This window comes from Hemitrygon akajei, chromosome 4, assembly GCF_048418815.1.
Source record: "Hemitrygon akajei chromosome 4, sHemAka1.3, whole genome shotgun sequence".
Lineage (NCBI taxonomy): Eukaryota > Metazoa > Chordata > Chondrichthyes > Myliobatiformes > Dasyatidae > Hemitrygon > Hemitrygon akajei.
The window spans coordinates 194,674,109-194,697,829 of NC_133127.1; the positions used below are offsets into that span (position 1 = coordinate 194,674,109).

The 23,721-nt window shown below is 46.8% G+C and overlaps 1 protein-coding gene across 2 annotated transcripts in view; it reads left to right on the forward strand.

Annotated features, from left to right (window-relative positions):
* The window catches only part of slco2b1 (solute carrier organic anion transporter family, member 2B1), a 107,527-nt gene that overhangs the window by 38,309 nt on the left and 45,497 nt on the right, over window positions 1–23,721 (forward strand). For both annotated transcript variants that reach the window (XM_073044317.1, XM_073044316.1), the window contains 4 exons: window positions 10,533–10,695; window positions 18,030–18,251; window positions 20,026–20,124; window positions 22,294–22,424. In XM_073044317.1, coding sequence (XP_072900418.1) covers window positions 10,533–10,695; window positions 18,030–18,251; window positions 20,026–20,124; window positions 22,294–22,424 — 615 coding nt within the window. The remainder of the gene's footprint in view (window positions 1–10,532; window positions 10,696–18,029; window positions 18,252–20,025; window positions 20,125–22,293; window positions 22,425–23,721) is intronic.

Consider the following 23,721-nt stretch of genomic DNA (forward strand, 5'->3'; position numbering starts at 1 on the left):
CGGGAACATGCATCCTGCCTCCAGCGTGTCCAATCCCTTAATAATCTTATATGTTTCAATCAGATCCCCTCTCATCCTTCTAAATTCCAGTGTATACAAGCCCAGTCACTCCAATCTTTCAACATATGACAGTCCCGCCATTCCGGGAATTAACCTTGTGAACCTACACTACACTCCCTCAATAGCAAGAATGTCCTTCCTCAAATTTGGAAACCAAAAATCCTCCCTCATAGCTCCATAGTTCCCTTTGTTCAACTGTAATACTGACACATCCGATTTTCCCTTCTCCTTCTCAAATTGTAGGTTAAAACATATCGTATTATGGTCACTACCTCCTAATGGCTCCTTTACCTCAAGGTCCCTGATCAAATCCGGTTCATTACTCAACACTAAATCTAGAATTGCCTTCTCCCTGGTAGGCTCCAGTACCAGCTGTTCTAAGAATCCATCTCAGAGGCACTCCACAAACTCCCTTTCTTGAGGTCCAGTACCATTCTGATTCTCCCAGTCTACCTGCATGTTGAAATCCCCCATGACAACTGTATCATTACCTTTGCGACATGCCAATTTTAACTCTTCATTCAACTTACACCTTACATCCAGACTGCTGTTTGGGGGCCTGTAGATAACTCCCATTAGGGTCTTTCTACCCTTAGAATTTCTCAGTTCTATCCATACTGACTCTACATCCCCAGATTCTATGTCCCCCCTCGCAAGGGACTGAATATCATTCCTCACCAACAGAGCCACCCCACCCCCTCTGCCTGTTAGTCTGTCCTTTCGATAAGACATATATCCTTGAATATTCATTTCCCAGGCCCTGTCCGCTTGAAGCCATGTCTCAGTTATTCCCACAACATCGTACTTGCCAATTTCCAACTGAGTCTCCAGCTCATCTACTTTATTCCTTATACTTCGTGCATTCATATATAATACTTTTAATTTGTTACTCCCCTCTCCTTTCATATCAATTCCTATTTCACTTGGCCATACTGTATGATCTCTTCTTGAGCTTTCTACTCCATTGATTCTGTTGTCCTTTTTAACTTTTCTTATTTTCATTTTCCCTTTAACTCCATCTTTATATTTCCAGTTCATCCCCTCCCCCCACTACTTAGTTTAAACACATCTGTGTTGCAGTGGCAAACCTGTCTGCCAGAATGCTGGTCCCCCACCTATTAAGGTGCAACCCGTCCCATTTGTACAATTCATCCCTACCCCAAAACATACCCCAGTGGTCCAAGAATGTAAATCCTTGCTTCCTGCACCAGTTCCTCAGCCACACATTCAGATCCATTATCTCCCTGTTCCTGCCCTCTCCAGCACGAGGAACTGGAAGCAAACCAGAGATAACCACCCTGGAAGTCCTGCTTTTCAGCCTTCTTCCAAGTTCTCTGAAGTCCCGCTGCAGAATGTCCTTCCTCTTCTTCCCGATGTCATTTGTGCCGACATGCACTACTACTTCCGGCTGTTCACCTTCACCCTTGAGGATTCCCTGCAATCGGTCCATGATGTCCTGGATCCTAGCACCAGGGAGGCAATACACCATCCTTAAATCTCGCGTGTTTCCGCAGAAACCCCTTTCCGTACCTCTTACTATGGAGTCCCCTACTACCACGGCTCTTCCTGATGTCTGACTCCTCAGCTCTGCTTCTGCACCAATTTTCGGCTCGCAGACCTGTCCGCCTCTCAGACTGGCAGTATCTTCTGTCCTGACAGCTTCCAAGAGGGTGAACCTGTTTACGAGAGATACATCCCCCGGGACCTGGGTTCATTTCCTGCCGCAGTCTACAAGGAATCCGTACATTCTCGTGACTGTGTGTGTTTCCTCCGTGTGCTCCAGTTTCCTCCCACTTTCCAAAGGTGTGCGGGTTAGCGTTAGTGAGCTGTGCGCGCGCTAGGTTGGCGCTGGAATCATGGCGACACTTGCGGGCTGCCCCCAGCACATCCTGGGACTGTGTTGGTTGTTGATGCAAAGACACCTTTCTCTGTATGTTTTGATATTTCAATGTACATGTGACAAATAAAGATAATCTGTAAATTTAATCACTATGGGGAAAGGCCTTTGGGCCCAATTGATCCATGCAGATTGAAAACCAATCCAGGCTAATCCCTTTACCTGATTAGGGATAGTGTTTGTCCCTTTCCCTCTCAAATTTTCCTATCCATGTTGCTGTCCGACTTCCTTTCAAGTGTTTGGTGTATTTTTGTGACAAAGAGACGTTGGACAAACTTGGATACTAGGCCCTCTTCTCACTGCTACCATCGGAGGAGGTACAGGAGCCTGAAGACACACAATCAACGATTCAGGAACAGCTTCTTCCCCTCCACCATCAGATTTCTGAATGGACAATGAACCCATGATCACTACCTCAGTATTTTCTTCTCCCTTTTTGTACTACTCATTTAATTTTTTGCATTTTTTATTATAATCTAGTACATTTTAAGTATTGAAATGTATTGCCCTACAAAACAACAAATTTCACAACATGTTAGTGATTCTGATTGAGAATTATTTTCTCTGGAGCAGCAGGGGCTGAGGGGGGCACTGAGAGAAGTGATTAACATAATGACAGGCATAGATGGACTGGACAAACAGCATCTTCCTCCCAGGAGAGAGATGTCAAATACCACAGGACTCAGTGGGCAAAGTTTGAAAAAGATTTACATGGGGGCTTCTTAACTCAGAGAGTAATGTGTGTCCAGAACAGGGGGCAGTGGGTGACGAGGAACACGGTGGGTGGGTGACAGAGAACAGGGGGCAGTGGGTGACGGGGAACGGGGGCGGTGGGTGATGGGGAACACGGTGGGTGGGTGACGGAGAACAGGGGGTGGTAGGTGGGTGACAGGGAACGGGGCGGTGTGTGGGTGACGGGGAAAACTGTGGGTGGGTGATGGAGAATGGGGGCAGTGGGTGACGGGGAACGGGGGCGGTGGGTGATGGGGAACACGGTGGGTGGGTGACGGAGAACAGGGGGTGGTAGGTGGGTGACAGGGAACGGGGCGGTGTGTGATGGGGAACACGGTGGGTGGGTGACGGAGAACAGGGGGGTGGTAGGTGGGTGACAGGGAATGGGGCGGTGTGTGATGGGGAACACGGTGGGTGGGTGACGGAGAACAGGGGGTGGTAGGTGGGTGACGGGGAACGGGGTGGTGTGTGGGTGACGGGGAAAACTGTGGGTGGGTGATGGAGAACGGGGGCAGTGGGTGATGGGGAACGGGGGCAGTGGGTGACGGGGAACACGGTGGGTGGGTGACGGAGAACAGGGGGCGGTGGGGTGGGTGATAGGGAATGGGGCAGTGGGTGGGTGACAGAGAACAGGGGGCAGTGGGTGACGGGGAACGGGGGTGGTGGGAGGGTGATAGGGAACTGAGAATGATGGGTGCCTGGACCTGACTGCCAGGGACCAGGGGAAGTGATAGAAGTAGAAAGAAACACTAACACGAGGGTAAGCAAAATGCCTTCCAGTGCCACTGGTCACCGCTCGAGTTCAATTCTGGTGGGTAGTTTGTATGTCGGTTCCCTCCCACTTTCCAATGACGTACTGATTAGCATGTTGTGGGCATGCTCTGCTGACCGCAGGAGCTTGGCGATATTTGCGGACTGCACCCAGGTCAGTCTACATAGACCGTCTCCGTCATTCACACACAGTGACGCATTTCACTGAATGTTTCGGTGTGATATATTAAGCTTTTCCTGATCTTTACATTTACGAGGCTCCACAACAGAGACGTGAGTGGGCAGGAATGAGAGATACCTTCTCCCACAGTACTGAGCTTGAGCAATTAAGTTATTGGTGCCAAAGTAAAGTATTCCCTTCTGCCTGCGTATTGTCCATTTCCCTCTGTTGTCGGCAACTTTACCTGGCTGTCTAAGCATGCAGTTTAAATTGACAGCAATTGTGTGTTGACAGTTGCTGTACTGTTTTTGTTCTCTGATTTAAGTTCTCATTCAGACTAAAAGCTCTCATAATCAGCTCCATTATACTTGAGTTAGTTTGTGAGATGTGTCGTTTTGTGGTCGCAGTACAGTTCAGGTGTAGCAAAATTACTATGTTATAATAAACAAAAAAAAGATGTTGACTGTTTATTCCTCTCCGTGGATGTTACCTGACTTGCTGAGTTCCTCCTGCATTTTGTGTGTGGTTTCTGGACAAATAAGTAGGGTAAACGAGGATTAGTGAGGCAGTGTCCATGGGTTCATTGTCCATTCAGAAATCTGATGGCAGAGGGAAAGAAGCTGTTCCTGCTCCCAGTGGCCACACATTTTAATTCCACATCCCATTCCCATTCTGATATGTCAATCCATGGCCTCCTCTACTGTCAAGATGAAGCCACACTCAGGTTGGAGGAACAACACCTTATATTCCATCTGGGTAGCCTCCAACCTGATGACATGAACATTGATTTCTCTAACTTCTGTTAATGCCCCTCCTCCCCTTCTTACCCCATCCCTTATTTATTTATTATTCCCCCCCTTTCCCCTCTCTTTTTTCTCTCTCTGTCCCTCTCACAATCACTCCTTGCCTGCTCTCCATCTCCCTCTGGTGCTCTCCTCCCCCTTTCTTTCTCCCTAGGCCTCCCATCCCATGGTCCTTTCCCTTCTCCAGCTGTGTATCCCTTTTGCCAATCAACTTTCCAGCTCTTAGCTTCATCCCTCCCCCTCCTGTCTTCTCCTATCATTTTGGACCTCCCCTCCCCCTCCCACTTTCAAATCTCTTACTATCTTTTACTAATTTTTTGAAGAGGTTACGTGGAAAGTTGACGAGGTTAAAGCAGTGGATGTTGTCTATATGGACTTCAGTAAGGCCTTTGACAAGGTTCTGCACGGAAGGTTAGTTAGGAAGGTTCAATCATTAGGTATTAATATTGAAGTAGTAAAATGGATTCAACAGTGGCTGGATGGGAGATGCCAGAGAGTAGTGGTGGATAACTGTTTGTCAGGTTGGAGGCCGGTGACTAGTGGTGTGCCTCAGGGATCTGTACTGGGTCCAATGTTGTTTGTCATATACATTAATGATCTGGATGATGGGGTGGTAAATTGGATTAGTAAGTATGCAGATAATACTAAGATAGGTGGCGTTGTGGATAATGAAGTAGGTTTTCAAAGTTTGCAGAGAGATTTAGGCCAGTTAGAAGAGTGGGCTGAGCGATGGCAGATGGAGTTTAATGCTGATAAGTGTGAGGTGTTACATTTTGGTAGGAATAATCCAAATAGGACATACGTGGTAAATGGCAGGGCATTGAAAAATGCAGTAGAACAGAGTGATCTAGGAATAATGGTGCATAGTTCCCTGAAGGTGGAATCTCATGTGGATAGTGTGGTGAGAAAGCTTTTGCTATGCTGGCCTTTATAAATCAGAGCATTGAGTATAGGAGTTGGGATGTAATGTTAAAATTGTACAAGGCATTGGTAAGGCCGGATTTGGAGTATTGTGTACAGTTCTGGTCACCGAATTATAGGAAAGAAGTCAACAAAATAGAGAGAGTACAGAGAAGATTTACTAGAACGTTACCTGGGTTTCAGCACCTACGTTACAGGGAAAATTGAACAAGTTAGGTCTTTATTCTTTAGAGCGTTGAAAGTTGAGGGGGGACTTGATAGAGGTATTTAAAATTATGAGGGGGATAGATAGAGTTGACGTGGATAGGCTTTTTCCATTGAGAGTAGAGGAGATTCAAACAAGAGGACATGAGTTGAGAGTTAGGGGGCAAAAGTTTAAGGGTAACATGGGGAAATTCTTTACTCAAAGAGTGGTAGCTGTGTGGAATGAGCTTCCAGCAGAAGTGGTAGAGGCAGGTTCGGTATTGTCATTTAAAGCAAAATTGGATAGGTATATGGACAGGAGAGGAATGGAGGGTTATGGGCTGAGTGCGGGCCAGTGGGACTAGGTGAGAGTAAGCGTTCGGCACGGACTAGAAGGGCCGAGGTGGCCTGTTTCCATGTTGTAATTGTTATATGGTTATATCTTTTCTTTCAGTTAGTCCTGACGAAAGGTCTGGGCCCAAAATGTCGACTGTACTTCTTCCTATAGATGCTGCCTGGCCTGCTGCGTTCCACCAGCATTTTGTGTGTGTTGCCTGAATCACTGGATGTGTGCCTTCAGGCTCCTGATGCTAACAATGAGAAGAGGATATGTCCTGGGTGGTGAGGGTCCTTTGTAGTGGATACCATCTTCTTGAGGCACCACCTCTTGAAGATGTCCTTGATGATGGGGTAGGTTGTGCCTGTGATGGAGATGGCTGAGTCTGTAACTCCTTGAAGCCTTTTATGATCCTTTCGTTGGAGCCTCCATCCCAGACAGTGATCCAACCAATCAGAGTGTTCGCTATGGTACATCTGTAGACATTTGCTAGAGTCTCTGGTGACCTGAAACTCTTAACAAAGTATAACCACTGTTGCTCGTTCTTTGTGATTGTATCAACATGTTGGGCCCAGGTCAGATCCTCTGAGACAGTGGTCCCCAACCACTGGGCCGCGAGGAAACAATATGATTTGGCGATATGAAACGATATGAGTCAGCTGCACCTTTCCTCATTCCCTGTCACGTCCACTGTTGAACTTGAACCCACGCAAGGTCATCAGTAGCCTAAACGCAATGATACCCTCGCGCCAGGGATCACTAGTTGGCCTCGGGTAACCGGCCGCCTCACACGGCTGGCGAGAAGTGCCGTTGGTACTGGCCTGGAGCGCGGACAGATGGGTGCCGCCTCTGAACCTGTTTAGCACTCCGAACGTTAGTGGGGCACCCGGTGCCAAGATATTGGCAGACAACCTAATTCGGGCTCAGTGTTTCATAAGTAGCAGAGCAGCTACCTCACTGCGATCTACTGAAAGTCATCCTTGAGCCAAACTTTTGTCGGCCGATAGATCCTACCTACCTACAAGGGGGGCAAGCACACGCCCTGTCGCACTCCTTACTCAGTCGGTCATTCTCTTACCCAGTACGGGGACCTCCGGCCCTGACCTTGTCCTCTCACTGGTGTGTTGCAATGATTTTATATGTTCATGCGAGGAAAATATGCGCTGTGTGTTTAATATCCAAACATTACTTAAAATGTTATGATGTTATTGACTTATAAGTGAGTTATAATTGACTTATCACTATGTTCATGTGAGGAAAATATGCGCTCTGTGTTTAATATTAAATTCCTTAGATAAACCCTTTTAGAAACAAAATTGAGTGTATTAGCCACTTAGAAGTGACTTATAGTTCACTTATCACCTCTATTCCAGTCATGATTAACACCCCTATCGGCCAGTCTGCAAGAATATTGTCAATATTAAACCAGTCTGCGGTGCAAAAAGGGTTGGTGACCCCTGCTCTGAGACGTTGAAGCCATTCACCCTTTCCACTGTTGACCCCTCAGTGAGGATTGGTGTGTGTTCTCCTGACTTCTCCTTCCTGAAGTTCACAATCACGTCCTTGGTCCTGTTGATACTGAGTGTAAGGATGTTGGCGCGGCACCACTTGACCAGCCGGTCTGTCTTTCTCCATGTGCCATCCCGTCGCCATCTGAGTGTCATCACAGGACACGTGCTGTGGTCTACAAGTTCGCTCCTGGGCGCCACAGTAGCGTAGCAGTTAGCACCACGCTATTACAGCTCAGGGTGTCAGAGTTTGGAGTTCAGTTCCGACGATATCTGCGAGGTGTTTGTACGTTCCTGCCCGTGAGGGCATGGGATTCCTCCGGGGGTTCCGGTTTCCTCCCATATTCTGAAAACATACTGGTTAGTAGCTTGGTTAGTCATTGTAAATTGCCCTGTGATTAGGCTAGGGTTAAAAAGGGGGTGGGGGGGGGGATGCTGGACGGTCAAGTTTGTTGGGCTGGAAGGCCTGGTCCACGCTCGCTCTCTAAATAAATAATAAATATATGTCAGTTTTGAAGGCAACTTCTCCAGTTTAAAAGTCGGAGCGATTTGTTTGTAATAGTAATCTGACTGAAAATTCCCCACGCTGGAAATAATTGACAGCATTCCAGCATCTGCCAAACAAACATCATAGCTCAGTTTATTTTTTGTGCAGCCTCGGCTTACTTCAATGCAGTTTAATAATTACAGATAATCTGTGTTGACAGCTGCCAAGTTAAGTTATAATTGGCAAAAGGATCAGCAATAATTATTTCCTCCTTGTCTTCAGTCTGCACGCTGCCAGTTCAGAAGACGTAAGCTTTTTGTGTTGGACTCTGGTCTCCAAGTCATGGAGCCAAAGAGCACCACGGCACAGAAACAGGCCCTTCATGACGAGCCCTTATTCTGTTTAGTGCCATCGACCTGCACCTGGACCCTACCCCTCCATACACTTCCCGTCCATGTACCTATCCAAAAATTTTGAAATTGAACTCGCATCCACCACTTGTGCTGGCAGCCTGTTCCACACTCTCACCACCCTCTGAGTGAAGAAGTTTCCCCTCAGCTTCCCTTAAATGGTTCACCCTTAACCTATGACCTCTAGTTCTAGTCTCACCCAGCCTCAGTGTAAGAAGCTGAAGGATAACCATTAAAAAGTTAATGAAATCGTGAGGAAAATCAGAATGGTGATTAACTACAGTCTTTTCCCAGGGTCCCAACAAGATTTTGGAGTCCAAAGCATGATTTATGCTGAGGGGAAGGATTTACAAGGGACCCCAAGGGGCAAATCTTTCACACGGCGGGTTATAGGCATATGGAACAAGCCCCCAAAGGAAGTGGTCAGGGCAGGTACAATTACAATATTTAAGAGATCTTTGGACAGGTATGTGGATCAGAAATCATCCTTAGCCACAGGGGAGGTACCAGAGGATCGGAGGATAACTAACGTGTTTCTGCTCATTAAGAAAGGCTGTAAGAATAAACCAGGAAAATATAGGCCGTTGAGTTTGACATCAGAAGTGGGAAAATTATTGGAGGGTATTTTAAGGGATCAGATATATGAATATTTGAATAAACATGGACTGATTAAGGATAGTCAGTGTGGCTTCATGCCTAATAGGTCGTGTCTAACCAATCTTATAGTTTTTCAGGGAAGTTACCAGGAAAGTTGATGAAGGCAAGGCAGTGGATGCTGTCTGCATAGATTTAGTAAGGCATTTGACAGGGTCCCGCCTGGGAGACTGGCCAAGAAGGTTCAGTTGCTTGGCATTCAAGATGAGATAGTAAATCAGATTAGACATTGGCTTAGTGGGAGAAGCCAGAGAGTGGTAGTAGATGGTTGCCTCTCTGACTGGAAGCCTGTAGCTAGTGGTGTGCCGCAGGGATCAGTGCTGGGCCTGTTTCTTTTGTCATCTATATCAATGATCTGAATGGTAATGTGGCTAGCTGGATCAGCAAGTTTGTGATGACACCAATATGGGGGTGTACTATCAATTATTTTGTGTTTTATATTTGTAATTAATTTAGATCATTTTGTCGAGATCTGTTTTCACTTTGAATTGGAAGTTGATCGGTGTCAACAAAAGCCAAACTAAATCCATTGTAATTCAATGCTGTAAGACAATAAAACATGAAAGCTTACAAGGTACCTTTTATAAAGGGCTATGATCCTGGTGCAGGACGATGGGAGTAGACGGTTTAGATGGCTCGACACAATCTAGATGGGCTAAAGGGTCTGTTTCTGTGCCAAACTTTTCAATGACTCTAAATGCAGGCAAATGAGATGGCCGTAGGTAGGCATCTTGTTTAGCACAAGCTAATTGGGTGGAAGGTGGCACGGTTACGGTTAGTGCAGCGTTCTACAGTGGCAGCTGTATGGCCGGGGTTCAGTTCCCTCTGCTGTCTCTAAAGCAGGGGTGTCAAACTCATTTTAGGACACGGGCCGGATTGAGCAAAATGCAGCTTCATGCGGGCCGGATCGGTCGGACGCGTGCGAACGCAGCTTTCGTTGCCTCCGTTTTTTCAGCCTGCTCTCATGTGTCTCAGTCTCTGCTATAACTACAAAGTGTTTCACTTTGCAAATTCCGTTTCTTATGAAGAAGACTGCCGAGCAAGACTGCCGAATAAACACTAAAAACCCTGAAAACCTGGTACCTGAATAAACTCAGCGTTAGCCATATCATACGCCATAGGCGCTTCGATTACTGGGGCCAGCTTTAATAGTAATTAGATATTATCTCGCGGGCCAAAGATAATTCCACCGCGGGCCGGATTTGGCCCGCGGGCCTTGAGTTTGACATATATGCTCTAAGGAGTTTGCACGTTCTTCCCATTACCACGTGGGTTTCCTCCCAGTGCTCTGGCTTCCTCCCACAGCCCACGCGCGTATGAGTTGGGGTTAGGGAGTTGAGGGCATGCTTTGCTGGCGCCAGAAGCGTGGTGATACTTGCGGGCTGCCCCCAGCACACCCTGTACACTGAGTATTTCGATGTGCCTGTCACGTTAAATGTAATCCTTCATCCATTATCCATTCTACCTGTCCCTCGGCCTCCTTCACTCCAGGGAATACTGTCCCGGCCCGTCCAGTCTCTCCTTGTGACTCAAGCCCTCCGATGTTCCGGCGAGTCTTTTAAACACCTTCTCTAGATGTCATTTTTTTCTTTCTGTTCTGTTGTTTCAGATTGGAAGCACAGCGTTCATCATCTTCATCAGTTACTTTGGGAGCCGGGTTCACCGGCCACGGCTGATTGGCTGTGGAGGGATCGTGGTCAGTGTGGCTGCCTTCACCATGTCCCTTCCCCACTTCCTCATGGGTCGCTACACGTACGACCGCACTGTCTCAAGTGAGTATCTCCTCCCTCCACACTTGCTTGTTTTCTGGAGAGGGATTCAATGACTGGGCAGAATTCCACTGGAAAACGAGGAACTATAGCAGTGGCACCAGTGGTTCGGGTTCAAATCCCAATCTTGGGCGTTGTTAGTGTGTGGAGTTTGCATGCTTTCTCTGTGACTACCTAGCCTTCCCCTCAATGCTCCAGTTTCCTCCCACATCCCACGGGTCGCCACGGTAGCATAGTAGTTAGAAGTTGATTGTTTCCAAACCGGTCAGGGCATCAAAGGATCTGGCGAGAAGGCAGGTGTATACGGTTGAGTGGGATCTGGGATCAGCCATGATGGAATGGCGGAGCAGACTCGATGGGCTGAATGGCCTAATTAGGCTCCTAGGTCTTATGGACATAGTTACAGCTTGGGGTGCTGGAGTTCAGAGTTCAGCTGCACTGTCCTCTGTAAGTACATTTCTCCCCATGTGCACCTGGGTTTCCTTGGGATGCTCCGGTTTCCTCCCACAAGCCCAAGGACGTACCGGATAGTAGTAGATAGATAGGTGATAGATAGATACTTTATTCATCCCCATGGGGAAATTCAACATTTTTTTAAGTCAAGTCAGGCACCGTATAATTTCAATCAACCTTTTCTTCTTATTGCGACTTCAGCCGGCGAGAGAGCCGAGATCTACAGTGGGCAAGAATCACCCTCTTGCCGACCGCACCCCTGTCCTAGGATCTCTACCTTACAGATACCATCCTCCCTTTTATACAGGTATTTTGCAGAACAGTTACAACAGCTTTTGAGTTACTTCCCCTTAAGCAATCAGCACAGCAGAGGGTCCATCTTTGTCCATCCTCGCATGTGGATCTAGGTGCAAAGCCTGCTCGGACAGTTTAGACAGTTAATTATAAAGTAGGAACAATCTTAAGCAAAAAGTGAACAATACAGTCTGCCATACTTCACATATGTGACTAACTCAAATTTGCCATTTCAGCAGAACAGCTAGCAACCTTTTAGCCTTAAAAGAGGACAATAATGCACCAAAAGATCCCTCAGCCGTAAAAAGGAATAAGACAGTACCTCCATTACATTATCATTCCCTCCTTTTTATCATTGGATGATAAATTTTAAAACAACCCATCCCGCTTACAACATGCTATGGCGCACCTTGCAAAAATTGCTGCTATTTCAATTAAAACTATTATCATTATCACACATAAAAATATTCCCCAGGAATCTCCAAGAAGGTTAAAAGGCCAAGGCCACATTCCCTTTCCATCAGTAAACCCATGCATCCTTCCTCCAATTCCTTTAATTTCCCAAATCTCCTGAGTGATGTGCTGAGCCAGGTCTGTGATATTAGAGGCCACGTCAGGAATGTACGTACAACGTTCCTTCCCTATAACGGCGCAAGTCCCTCCTTTTTCTGCTAGCAATAAATCCAAAGCCATCGTATTCTGTAAAACTACCATCCTTAAGGCTATTATCTCAGCAGTCAAGTCTGTAATCTCAGTCTGAACATAGTTAAAATCTTTGTGGTGCCATTTGCCAATTCCTCCAATGCGGCTGCCAAGTGGACTGTTGTTTGTGAGGTTTAGAGCTGCCCCATAAGCGGGAAATGCTTTCATCCAAAATCTTTCATTCTCTGTAATTCCTCCCTACTGTCGCTGAAACTGAGTAATGTTATAGTGAATATGTAGAGGGCACTATATAGGCCAAATAGCAACATCCCGTTCAATCATCTGCCGTGTTTATCCCCTCATCACCAAAGGGATATGCCTTTCTACCACGTACCCAATAGGTCCCATTAGTGGCATATGGAGAGGGGGTCCTGTCTTAACCTCTGTACAAGTGCTACTTCCCAGAAATGTCCTTTCATTCCCTCCAGTTCGACAATAGCAAGTCCCGTTCACCTTTCCAATAACACGGGTAAGGTGTAGGGAAGGTCCCTCAGCCCCAGCTGTGGGGATTATTCACAGTGAATGGGCGTTGAGGTGGTCCATGGGGAGGGGATTCTGTCCTTGATTGATAGGGGCAATTTGCCCTCCAATGACCATATCTTCTGCAATTTAAACAGGGCCCACCTATTGCCCTGGGTTGAGGCACCCCTCTAGGCGTCTGGGGTCTGGTTCTGTGTGGCCCAGATCTACGATTAGGTCTTCCTCGGTTCCTGGCTGAAAGGGGTTAGTGGGTGGGTTCTGCTGAATTGGTCCCTGAGGTAGATTCTTCCCTCCGTGAAGGTACTTATCCCATCCAGTATATTGACCCCCAGTCTGCCACGTCAGGGTTGGGGAATGGTGGGGTATCTCTGGTCAGGATTCCCGGGTTCCTCCGAGGGATCTCCTTGCCACCCTACCTTCTGCCTTCGAGGTCGTTGGACGTATTCAGTCTTCACCTAAGGTTTAGATCGTGATTTAGACTCACTCTGACCATTCCAATAATGGACAACAGCCCGTCTCATCTGAGTTCGAGTATTGTCGGACCGGTCCATGTTGTTAGTCCGAATCATATCTGCAACACTAGGAGGAAAACACTGCAGTAACACTGCATTAAACAGGGGCGAATCTTGTCCTTGATTGAAAGCGGAATCACCAGCAAAGGTCCCGTAACAGGCAACAAAACGTTCCAATACTCGCTTCCCGTCTCTCCAGGTTTGGGCTTGCATTCCAGCACCCTATCACTATTTACTGGTTGCTGAAGGGTGTGCTCCAGTGCTTGAATCAAAGGGTTAATCATCATTAGCGACCTTTTGTTCCAAATCCTCATGAGTTCGAACTGGTCCTGTATCATCACTCATTTGTTCCAACCATTTACCTTTTTCTTTTGGGGATAGGATCATACAACATAACCCAAATAAGTCTTTCGTAGCGGCCCCATACTTTTGAATAGTACTCCGGACATACCGGGCAAACTGAGCTGGATTTTCCTTTCGGTCTGGAGCTTGATTCATTATCATGATCATTTCTTGGGGTCTCCAAGGGACATAAACCTCAATAGGTGTTTCATTATTTCCTGGTGCTCCTGCTCGAGATTGTGAAATCAGGTGTTGCCCTGGGGGGCTAATCTGGACCTCCTCCACCTGCCGAGTAAGTTCTGCCTCTTCTCCCTTCCGACCGCTGTTCTGAATTTCTTCACGCCCCCTATTTCTTGGATTCAATTTTATTCGCTCCTCTAAAGTTTCATGGTACTCCTCATTTTAAGGTGGAGGAGGTGGATGGGGGGGCAGGCGGGCGTAAAGATGGGCCCGGGGGTATCGGGATTCTAGGAGGGGTCCCCCACTCCTCATCTGTTTCATTCTCTGAGTCTCCAGGCAGGGTCGGTATGCCAGACATTGGGTCAGGATCCCGGGACCCTTTCTGTTTTACCTTGCAGTGCCGCAGTCTCAGCCCTTCCTTCCTTCCTTCCTTCCTTCCTTCCTTCCTATCCACTTCAGCCTTCTGTTGCCTCCGCTGCTCGTCCTTTTCCCATCTACCCATTCACATTCAGCTTTGAGGGTCACCCAACCTTTGGGAGTTCCATCAGACCTACATACTTCTATCCCCCTACCACAGGCATTATTCCACCAACTGGCCAGTGAGGTATTATTCCATTCTACATCTGCCTTGTCTTTCCACTCCTTGATCACGGACTTCCACTTTTTCCCACAGCCCCTTTTCCAAATTAAACCAACCGCTTGTTCACATGACTCTATATCCTAAGATCCCCCTGGGGGCCAAATATCAGATCCCAACTGATTAGTAAGTGCAAAACTTAGTCTTCACAATCATCCTCTGAATTAGGTAATTTTTCGCACATACTCTGGAAGGGAGTTCCCTTTCCAGCTGTATCAAGGGCCTGTCCCATTATTGCCCTTATTGTGTTGCCAGTTATTTTTATTTATCGTGAGGTCAAGTCAAGTTCATTTATATAGCACATTTAAAAACAACCCACATTGACCAAAGCAAAGCAAGCAGCTAAAATCACAAATACACAAAACACTGACAAACCAACGAGGCAAACAGCTTATGGGCACAAAATACACAACACAAGGGCCTAGGCAGAAACTAAAAAAAAACAGTCACTATTTGTGCCACTGGGTGGGAAATTTAGCCAGCCTGCCTCCCCCTTAATCAATTTCAGCCAGCCATATTATCAGGAGGCAGCGGATATGGTCAAATCCGTCAGGTAGTGGTGGCTGCCTCTCCTGACCGGAGTCCCCTGTCCCGACTCCTTAGGAACAATACAGAATACCCATGGTCACCCATAGCCTTTAATCCTCACAAAAACTGCTAGCCTATTTTCCGTTAATACTCGCGGAAAAAAAAACCCAACTCTCACATACTCTGGAGGCCTTCCCTCCTTTATCCTGAACTTGTCTCATTAAATTCCAACCGGCCGTATCTAGTGTCTTTAAATTTCAACCGGCCACATCTTCCTGAGACATATGCTCATTTATCTTAACATTTCTAGTGTCACCCGCAACAGCCTCAAAAACAATCTCTTACCTTGTCTCTTGTCTTCAAACTGGTCGTCTGATCCCATCAAGGTACCAGTCTCAATGGGTGAGGGGCACAAGGAGTAGCCAGAGGTAAATCAAATTGTGTTCGATTCAAGCCCCCTGTCACTTATTCAGCCCAGAGAGACGTTCCCTATGTTGGGATCCAAGTGACCGCACCAGATGTGGAATTAAGTCAAGTCAGACACCGTATAATTTCAATCAACTGTTTCTTCTTTATTGCGACTTCAGCCAGCGAGAGATCAGAGACCTACAGTAGGCAAGAATCACCCTCGTGCCGACCGCACCCCTGTCCTAGGATCTCTACCTTACAGATACCATTCCTTTTATACAGGTATTTTGCAGAATTTCTAAGTTACAACAGCTTTTGAGTTACTTCCCCTTAAGCAAGCAACACAGCAAAGAGTCCATATTTGTCCATCCTCGCATGCGGATCTAGGTGCCAAGCCTGCTCAGACTGTTTCGACCGCAGGTTAATTATAAAGCAAGTTAATTGTAAAGCAGGAACAATCTTAAACAAAAAGGGACCAATATGGTCTGCCATACTTCACATATGTGACTAACTCGAATTTGCCATTTCAGCAGACCAGCTAGCAACGATTTAGCTTTAAAAGGGGAACAATAATGCACCAAAAAATCCTTTAGCCGTAAAGGGGAATAAGACAGTACTTCCATTACATTATCAGTAGGTTGATTGGTCATTGTAAATTGTCCTGTGGTTAGGGTTGGGTTAAATCGGTATGCTGTTTGGTGGCATGGCTGAATGGGTTGGAAAGGCCTGTTCTGTGCTGAATCTCTATCTCAGAAAATGCCGATGTCATGCTGACTCAGTGGATTAATTGGCCGCTATTAATTTCCCTCTAGAGTGTGTGTGAGGGGTAGAATCTTGGAGCGGTGGGGTGCTGATGGGAACGTGGGAAGGAATAAAATGGGATCAGTGTAAATGGGTGGGGGATATCACAGTTTCAGTGGGCCGAAGGGCCTGTTCCCATCCTCCTTGACCCTATGGGAAGCAACTTGACTGCAACAACAAAGAAGCAAGGGAGAGATTTTGAGCTTGGGGTTACTGTAGATCTGACAAATTAACTTGGGTATGTGCTTATTGGCCTTTGCATCTTCTGCCCGATGGGAGGGGGTGGTGTGGGGGAGAAGCGACGATATCCGAGGTGGTGTGGTCTTTGATGATGTTGAGTGCTATACTGAGAAGTGGAGACAGAGTCCGTGGAGGGAAGTCTGGTTCCTGTGGCGCGCTGAGCTGTGTCCACAACTGTCTACACTTTCCTGCGGTCTTACAATGCTGTAGTGTACCGACGATGACGGTTAATGGGGATCTGCTGAATTTCTGAGGAAGTAGGGACACTGGTCTGCTCTCTTGTCCGTATTATCTACGTGGCTGGACCAGAACAAGATGCTGGTGACATTCATACCCGTGAACTTGAAGTTAACAACTATCTAGATGGGCTGAAGGGCATGTCACTGTACTTTTCTGTCTCTCTACGAATCTTTCTCCACCTCGGAGAAGGGCATTTGCACCTCACTGCTTCCTGAGGTCAATGAACAGCTTTAGTTTTGCCGATGTGCAGGGACCAGCTGGTGGCTTCACACCAAGCCCCTGGACCTGAATAGATTCAGTGACTCAGCTTCTGATCCACACTCTCACCACCCTCTGAGTGAAGAAGTTCCCCCCCCCCCCCCATCAGGTTCCCCTTAAACATTTCACCTTTCACCCTTAACCCATGACCTCTAGTTGATAGACACCAAATCTCAGTGGAGAAAACCTGGTTACATTCACCCTATCTATACCCCTCGGAATTTAGTATGCCTCTATAAAATCTCCCTTCAGTCTCCTACACTCTGGGGAATAAAGTCCTAACCTATATAATTCTCGGTTCGGCTAGTGGCTTAATCTCAGTCCTTGGCCCAGCCAAACTTAAGAAATCTTTTTTGTGTGGATGCTGCGTGATGTGCCTCCTGTTACAAATCAGCACCATGAAATAACAAACAGTACACAATATGCAATTAAACGATTGAGGTTTATAATTCTTAATTTGACTATATGGTTAGTAAAGAGAAAGAGGAGAGCCCATTCTCATTACACAGTCTATCGCGCAACTTCGGAGCTCACTGATAAGGCCGTTCGCGCCGACCTCCTCCGAGTGTCACTGGCCTACGAACCCTCGCTCCAAGTCCACTCCATCCAGTGGTCTACCAACCCTCTCCATTCGCGCCTTCTCTCATCTCTCCCCAGCATAAGGACCGCGAAATTCCTGCTCCCGCAAGAAAGAGCAACATCCCTCTCATTGGATAGTCCCACATTCCAAAGCCCTGTTATCTCTCGTCATAACCCAAACATCGCTGCTGCAGAGAAACCATTACATTAGCAGTGAAACATTACAGTGCGTTACACTTATTCAACCTTTCCCTATAACTCAGGTCCTCAACTCTTAGCAACATCCTTGTAAATTTTCTCTGCACTCTTTCATTCTTATTAATATATTTCCTGTCGGGAGGTGACCAGAACTGCTCACAAAGTTCAAAATTTGGCCTCACCAATGTTTCCTACAACTTCAACGTAACATCACAAGTCCTGTACTCAACACTTTCATTTATGAAGGCCAAGGTGCCAAAAGCTTTCTTTACAACTCTAGCTACCTGTGATGCCACTTTCAAGGAATTATGGAGCAGTATTCTCAGATACGTTTGTAGAACCACACACCTCAGAGCTGAACTGCTCATTGTGCAAGTCCAACTCTGGCCACATCTGTGTACCTGTTGAGTGAGAGCCTCCATATGCTGCAGAGAGGAGGGAACTCGGGGTATCTGGTTTACTATAAATTGCCTGTTCTACCCCAGACCATACTGACGTTGTTACCGATACCTGCCAGTTGGCGTCAACGGCTCAGCAACTGAAGAACAAGACCTGTGAGATGGGCACTGTTCAAAGTGACCACTACATGTTGTCCCTCCTGATGGTCGGACAGCTGTTGTTGGGCGTCGGTGGAGTCCCCATCCAGCCCTTCGGGATATCGTACGTGGATGACTATGCCAGCAACAGGAATTCACCACTGTATCTTGGTAAGTCGGAGGTGGGTCTCTATCACCTCTCCACTACTTCAATCATATAGTCGCAGAGCAACATCATGCAGATACAGGTCATTTGGCCCAACCACAGCCCCCACCTGATTTCCTGCATTTGGCCTGTATCCCTCCAAACCCACCCTTCCATGTTTCTGAGAGCTTCTTAAATGATACTCCAGTCTCTGTCTTAACCACTTCCTCTGGCAGCTCGTTCCATATACTCACCACTCCCCGCATGAAAATATTGTCCCTCAGGTTCCTTTCAGATCTTTCTCCTCTCACTCTTAACTTAAGTTCCTCAGGTTTTGGACTCCCCTACCCTGGGGACAAGACTGCCACTGACCACTTCATCTATGCCTCTCATAGTTTTAAATGTAAGGTCACCTCTCATTGGCTCTTCCTCAGTGTCAACAAGACAAAGGAGATGGTTATTGACTTCAGGAGAAAACACACCACTCACATCCCTCATTACCTCGATGGCAAAGCAGTGGAAACTGTGAACAGCTTCAAGCTCCTGGGACAGCACATCTCACACGACCTCTCATCGTCCCAGAACATACCCTGCACAATCAGGAAAGCTCACCAACATTGCTATTTCCCTGAGGAGGTCAAAAAGAGACCCGTCACTGCACGGTACAGAAACAACACTATGGTGCACAGGAGGCTCGACAACGGGCAGTCAAACTGTCCAAAGCTTCAGCGGCACCAGACTACCCACCGTCAAGGACATATATACAGAAAGATGCTGGAAAAGGGCCAGTAACATCATGAAGGATCCCACCCACTCTGCCCACAGACTGTTTGTCCCACTCCTGTCAGGGAGGAGGCAATGTAGCATCCACACCAGGATTACAGATCAACACCTCCACCCACTCACCCACCCCTCCACACCCCCAACCACCACTACTTTATCATTTCCTGTCAGAGTCGCCTTACGTACAGACACTCCCGTGCCTAGCGTCACTTAATGGACGTACAATCAATCAGTGTGTATAAGCTATCTTATGTATTTGTATTTACTGTGTTTTTAAAAGTTATTATGTTCTTTATTTTATTGTGTTTTTTTTGAGCTGCATCGGATCCAGAGTAACAATTATTTTGTTCTCCTTTACACTTGCATTCTGGAAATGCCATTAAACAATCTTGAATGTTGTATTCGCCTTCTCCAAGGTATAGCGGCATAGCCAGGCTAATCTCTCCCTTTAATTCAAACCCGTTTGTCCCAGCAACATCCTCCTAAACCCCACAGTAGGTCATTTTCACTTGGGCTCCACAGCCGCCCGTGGCAATGATTTCCCCAGAGTCACCGCCCTCCGGCTAAAGAAATTCCTCCTCATCTCTGTTCTAAATGGATGTCCCTCTATTCTGAGGCTGTGCCCTCTGGTCCTAGGCTCCTCCACTATAGGAAACAACCTCTCTACATCCACTCTATCCAGACCTTTCAACATACACTAGGTTTCAGTGAAATCGCCCCTCATTCTTCTAAACTTCAGTGAGTACAAGCCCAGAGCCATCAATCGCCCCTTGTATGTTAATCCTTTCATTTCTGGGATCTCTCTCATGAACCTCCTATGGATCCTCTTCAATACCAGCACATCCTTTCTCAGAGAGGGGCCCCAAACTGCTGATAATACCCTCCAGTGCCTTATAAAGCGTCAGCATTACATCTACGTTTCAGTCCTCTGGAAATACTGACATTGCTTTTGCCTTATTTGAAGGAGGCTCCTTTGGACAGTGTGGGTCTTCACTCTGAATCTTCTTCCATTCACAGGGATTTTGTTTGCAGTGACGGTTCTGGGTCCTGCCTTTGGCTTTGTGTTGGGTGCATCTGTTCTCCGCATCTTCATTGACATTGACAAGGTATCAGCAGGTGAGCGTTTCTGCCTGCCGCCTTCACCCATAACTAACGGGGTGAACTCAGTCCCAACTGCGCGTGCACTGGCTCCGATTCAGTGATAAATGCCAGCACAGCCGTTTGACGAGGTTGGGTTGACATCTCAAATCTGCATTCCTGCCATTCCCAAGAATTCGTCGGTCTGTCCGCCACAAGAGGCAGGATTTCCGGCGGTCAGCATTTCAGTTCCACTCTCCATTCCCGTTCTGACACGTTGGCCCACGGCTGCCTCTGCTGCCACGATGAGGCCACTCTCTGGTTGGAGGAGCAACACCTCATGTTCCGTCTGGGGCAGTTTCCAACCTGATGGCTTGAAAATCAATTTCTCTAACTTGTGGTAGTTTCTCCCCCCCCCCCCCCCCGAGTCATTCTCCACTCTCGTTCCCCTCTCACCCTTCTCCTCACTTGCCCATTGACTCCTTCTTGTTCTCCTCCCATGGAGTTTCCCTTTCTCTCATGGTCCATTCATCTCTCCTATCGGATTCCTCCTTTTTCAGCCCTTTTCCTCTTCCCTTTCGGGCTCTTATTTCATCCTTTCACCCATCTTCTCCCTCACCTGGTCTCGCCTATCTTAAACACAAGATATTCTGCATGAGCAGGCAGCCAGTGCAACACACACAAAATGCTGGAGGATCTCAGCAGGCCGGGCACTGACTTAATATCCTGATGAAGGGTCTCAGCTCGAAGCGTTGATGGTTTTTTCATTTCAGGGGCTGCTGCCTGATCTGCTGAGTTCCTCCAGCATTTCCTGTGTGTTATTTGCCAATTTGTGCTCCTGCCTCACCACTTTCTTATTCTGGCTTCTTCACCCTTCCTCTCTGTCGATGCTGCCTGAGCCTGACTAGCTGAGTTGGTGTATTGAGCGAACACTGGAGAGCAGCATGAACAGGAGTGGCCAGCCCCCAACCCAGCACCATTCCAACATGCCCGGTGTAGTCCCCTGCTCTCTCTCCTGTGAGGCTGCAACAAACCGCCGTGTCCAAGATGACCTCACGGCTGAGGCTCTAAGTCGGAGGTTCCCAACCTTTTTTATGCCATGGACCCTGACCATTAACTGAGGGGTCCTGTGCCAAGAGGAAAGTTTAAAGATGTATGGAGCAATTTTTTTTTACATGGTGAGGGGTGGATGCCTGGAACAGGATTTCATGAATAGTTCAAAGTAAATTTATTATCGAAGTCATATATGTCACCATATACAACTCGGAGATTCATTTTCTAGTCGGCATTCATGGTAATTATAAAGAAGCACAACAGAATCGGTGAAAGACCACACCCGACACTGGACAGTCAACGACCAATGTACATAAGACACTATGCAAATACAAAAAGAAAGAAAAAAAACAGAAATAATAATGATGATCAGTCATTACAGATACGACAATCCATAATAGCCGTTTGGATATAATGATATAGGATAAGCAAGCAAGAACAACTTATTTAATAGATAAATCCATTCCAAACGCACGTAACTTACAGAAATCAGTAAGTGAAAAACACCAGGAATATGTGTGAATTAAGAGGAAATCGAAAGAGTTTGGAACATGAACATTGTCCCAATAGTAATATCGACGACTGGTGTCATCCCAAAGGACTACACAATAGCATCAAACAATTAGGCTACACAGTAATATCTGTGTCAATGATCAGAAAGCCACAATACTAAACACCACGAGAAAAGTCCGAAAGTTCCCAGCAATTGAGAAATGAGTGTGCTTGGCTATGCCCGTACCTCGGGTTTTACCAGCTTGAGCTGAGAAAAATAAAAATAGATAATAAATATCAAGAATGTGAGATGAAGTATCCGTGAAAGTGAGTCCATGGGTTGTGGGAACATTTCAGAGATGGGGCGAGTGAAGTTATCACCTTTGTTCAGGAGCCTGGTGGCTGTACCTTGTGGTGGGCCCCGATGCCCCTGTACGTACTTCCTGATGGCAGCAGTGAGAAGAGAGCATAGTCTGAAGCACAGAAGATGAAAGCTGATACAGTCGTGCTATTTATAAGGCTTTTACATAACCAGATGAATATGAAGGGGCAGTATGGATAGAAACCATGTACAGGCCGAAGAGATGAGTTTAATTTGCCCTGTTCCTGTGTTGTACTGTTCTCCATTCTATATTCTTATTTTGTGCTTTCTCTCTGTTACAGAGGACACTGATCTGAAGTTTGGAGACCCTCGCTGGTTGGGGGCCTGGTGGTTAGGCTTCCTCTTGGCAGCCAGCTGTGTCCTCATCTTCTCCTTTCCTTACTTCTTCTTCCCAAGGGAGATGCCCAAGGAGGTAGGTCTGTTGACTGAGGTGTCTGTCCAAGGGAAGCTCCAGAAATCAAGGAGAGAGCGTGCCCGATCTGTGCCCTGATGCAGTCGCTTACACAGGACATAGAACATACAACACAGAACATAGAACAGCACAAGCCCTTCTGCGCATTATGTTGTGCGAAACTTTTAACCTACCCCAAGATCAATTTAACCCTTCCGTCGCACAAAGCCCTCCATTTTTCTATTGCCCATGTGTCTGTCTGAATTTCTTAAATCTCTCTAATGTATCTGCTTCTGCCACCACACCTGGCAGAGCGCTCCACGCACCCACCACTCCCAGTGCAGAGAAACAACTACCTCTGACATCTCCCCTGTACTTTCCTCCGATCATCTTAAAATCATGTAACACACACAAAATGCTGGAGGAACTCTTCAGGTCGGGGAGCATCTAAGGAAAAGAATAAACAGTCAACATTTTGGGCTTATTTTGGACTCTTCATCAGGACTGAGAAGGAAGGGGGAAGATGCCGAATATAAAGGTGGGGAAGGGAAAGAGGCCAGCTGGAAGGTGATAGGTGAAGCCAGGTGGGTGGGAAAGGTCAAGGGCTGGAGAAAGGAGAAGGACACCCGGGGGAAGAATAGGCAGGTGAGAAGATGTAAAAGGTCAGAGAGCAGAATCAAGGAGGTGGGGGAGGAATCTGTTCACTGGAAGGAGAAATTGACATTCAGGCCATCAAGTTGGAGAGTACCCAAATGGACTATAAGGTTTTGCTTTTCTGCCCTGAAGGCAGTTTCATCTTGATACAAGAGGAAGCCATAGCTCGACACGTCAGAATGGGAATGGGAATTAAAATGTTTGGTGACTGGGAAGTCTGGCCTGTGGCCGATGGTGCGGAGGTGCTCGATGAAGTGGTCCCCCAATTTATGCGATACCAATTAGCCATTTCAGGCCTTGTTGGGGAAAAGGTCTCTGGCTGTCTACTTGATCTATGCTTCTCATCATCTTGTATCAAGTCTTATCAAGTCACCTCTCATCTTCCTTCACTCCAAGGAGAAAAGCACCAGCTCGCTCAACCTTTCCTCATAAGACATGCTCTCTAATCTAGGCAGCATCCTGGTAAATCTCCTCTGCACCCTCTCTAAAGCTTCCACATCCTTCCGATAACAATGCAACCAGATCTGTTTTATTTCTATGTACTACTGTGAATACCTATAAGAAAACGAATCTCAGGATGGGCAGTATGAGCTTTGATAGTGAATTTACTTTGACCTTTGAACTTTGATTACCTCCATTTGCTATGTGTTTCCTGCTATATAAC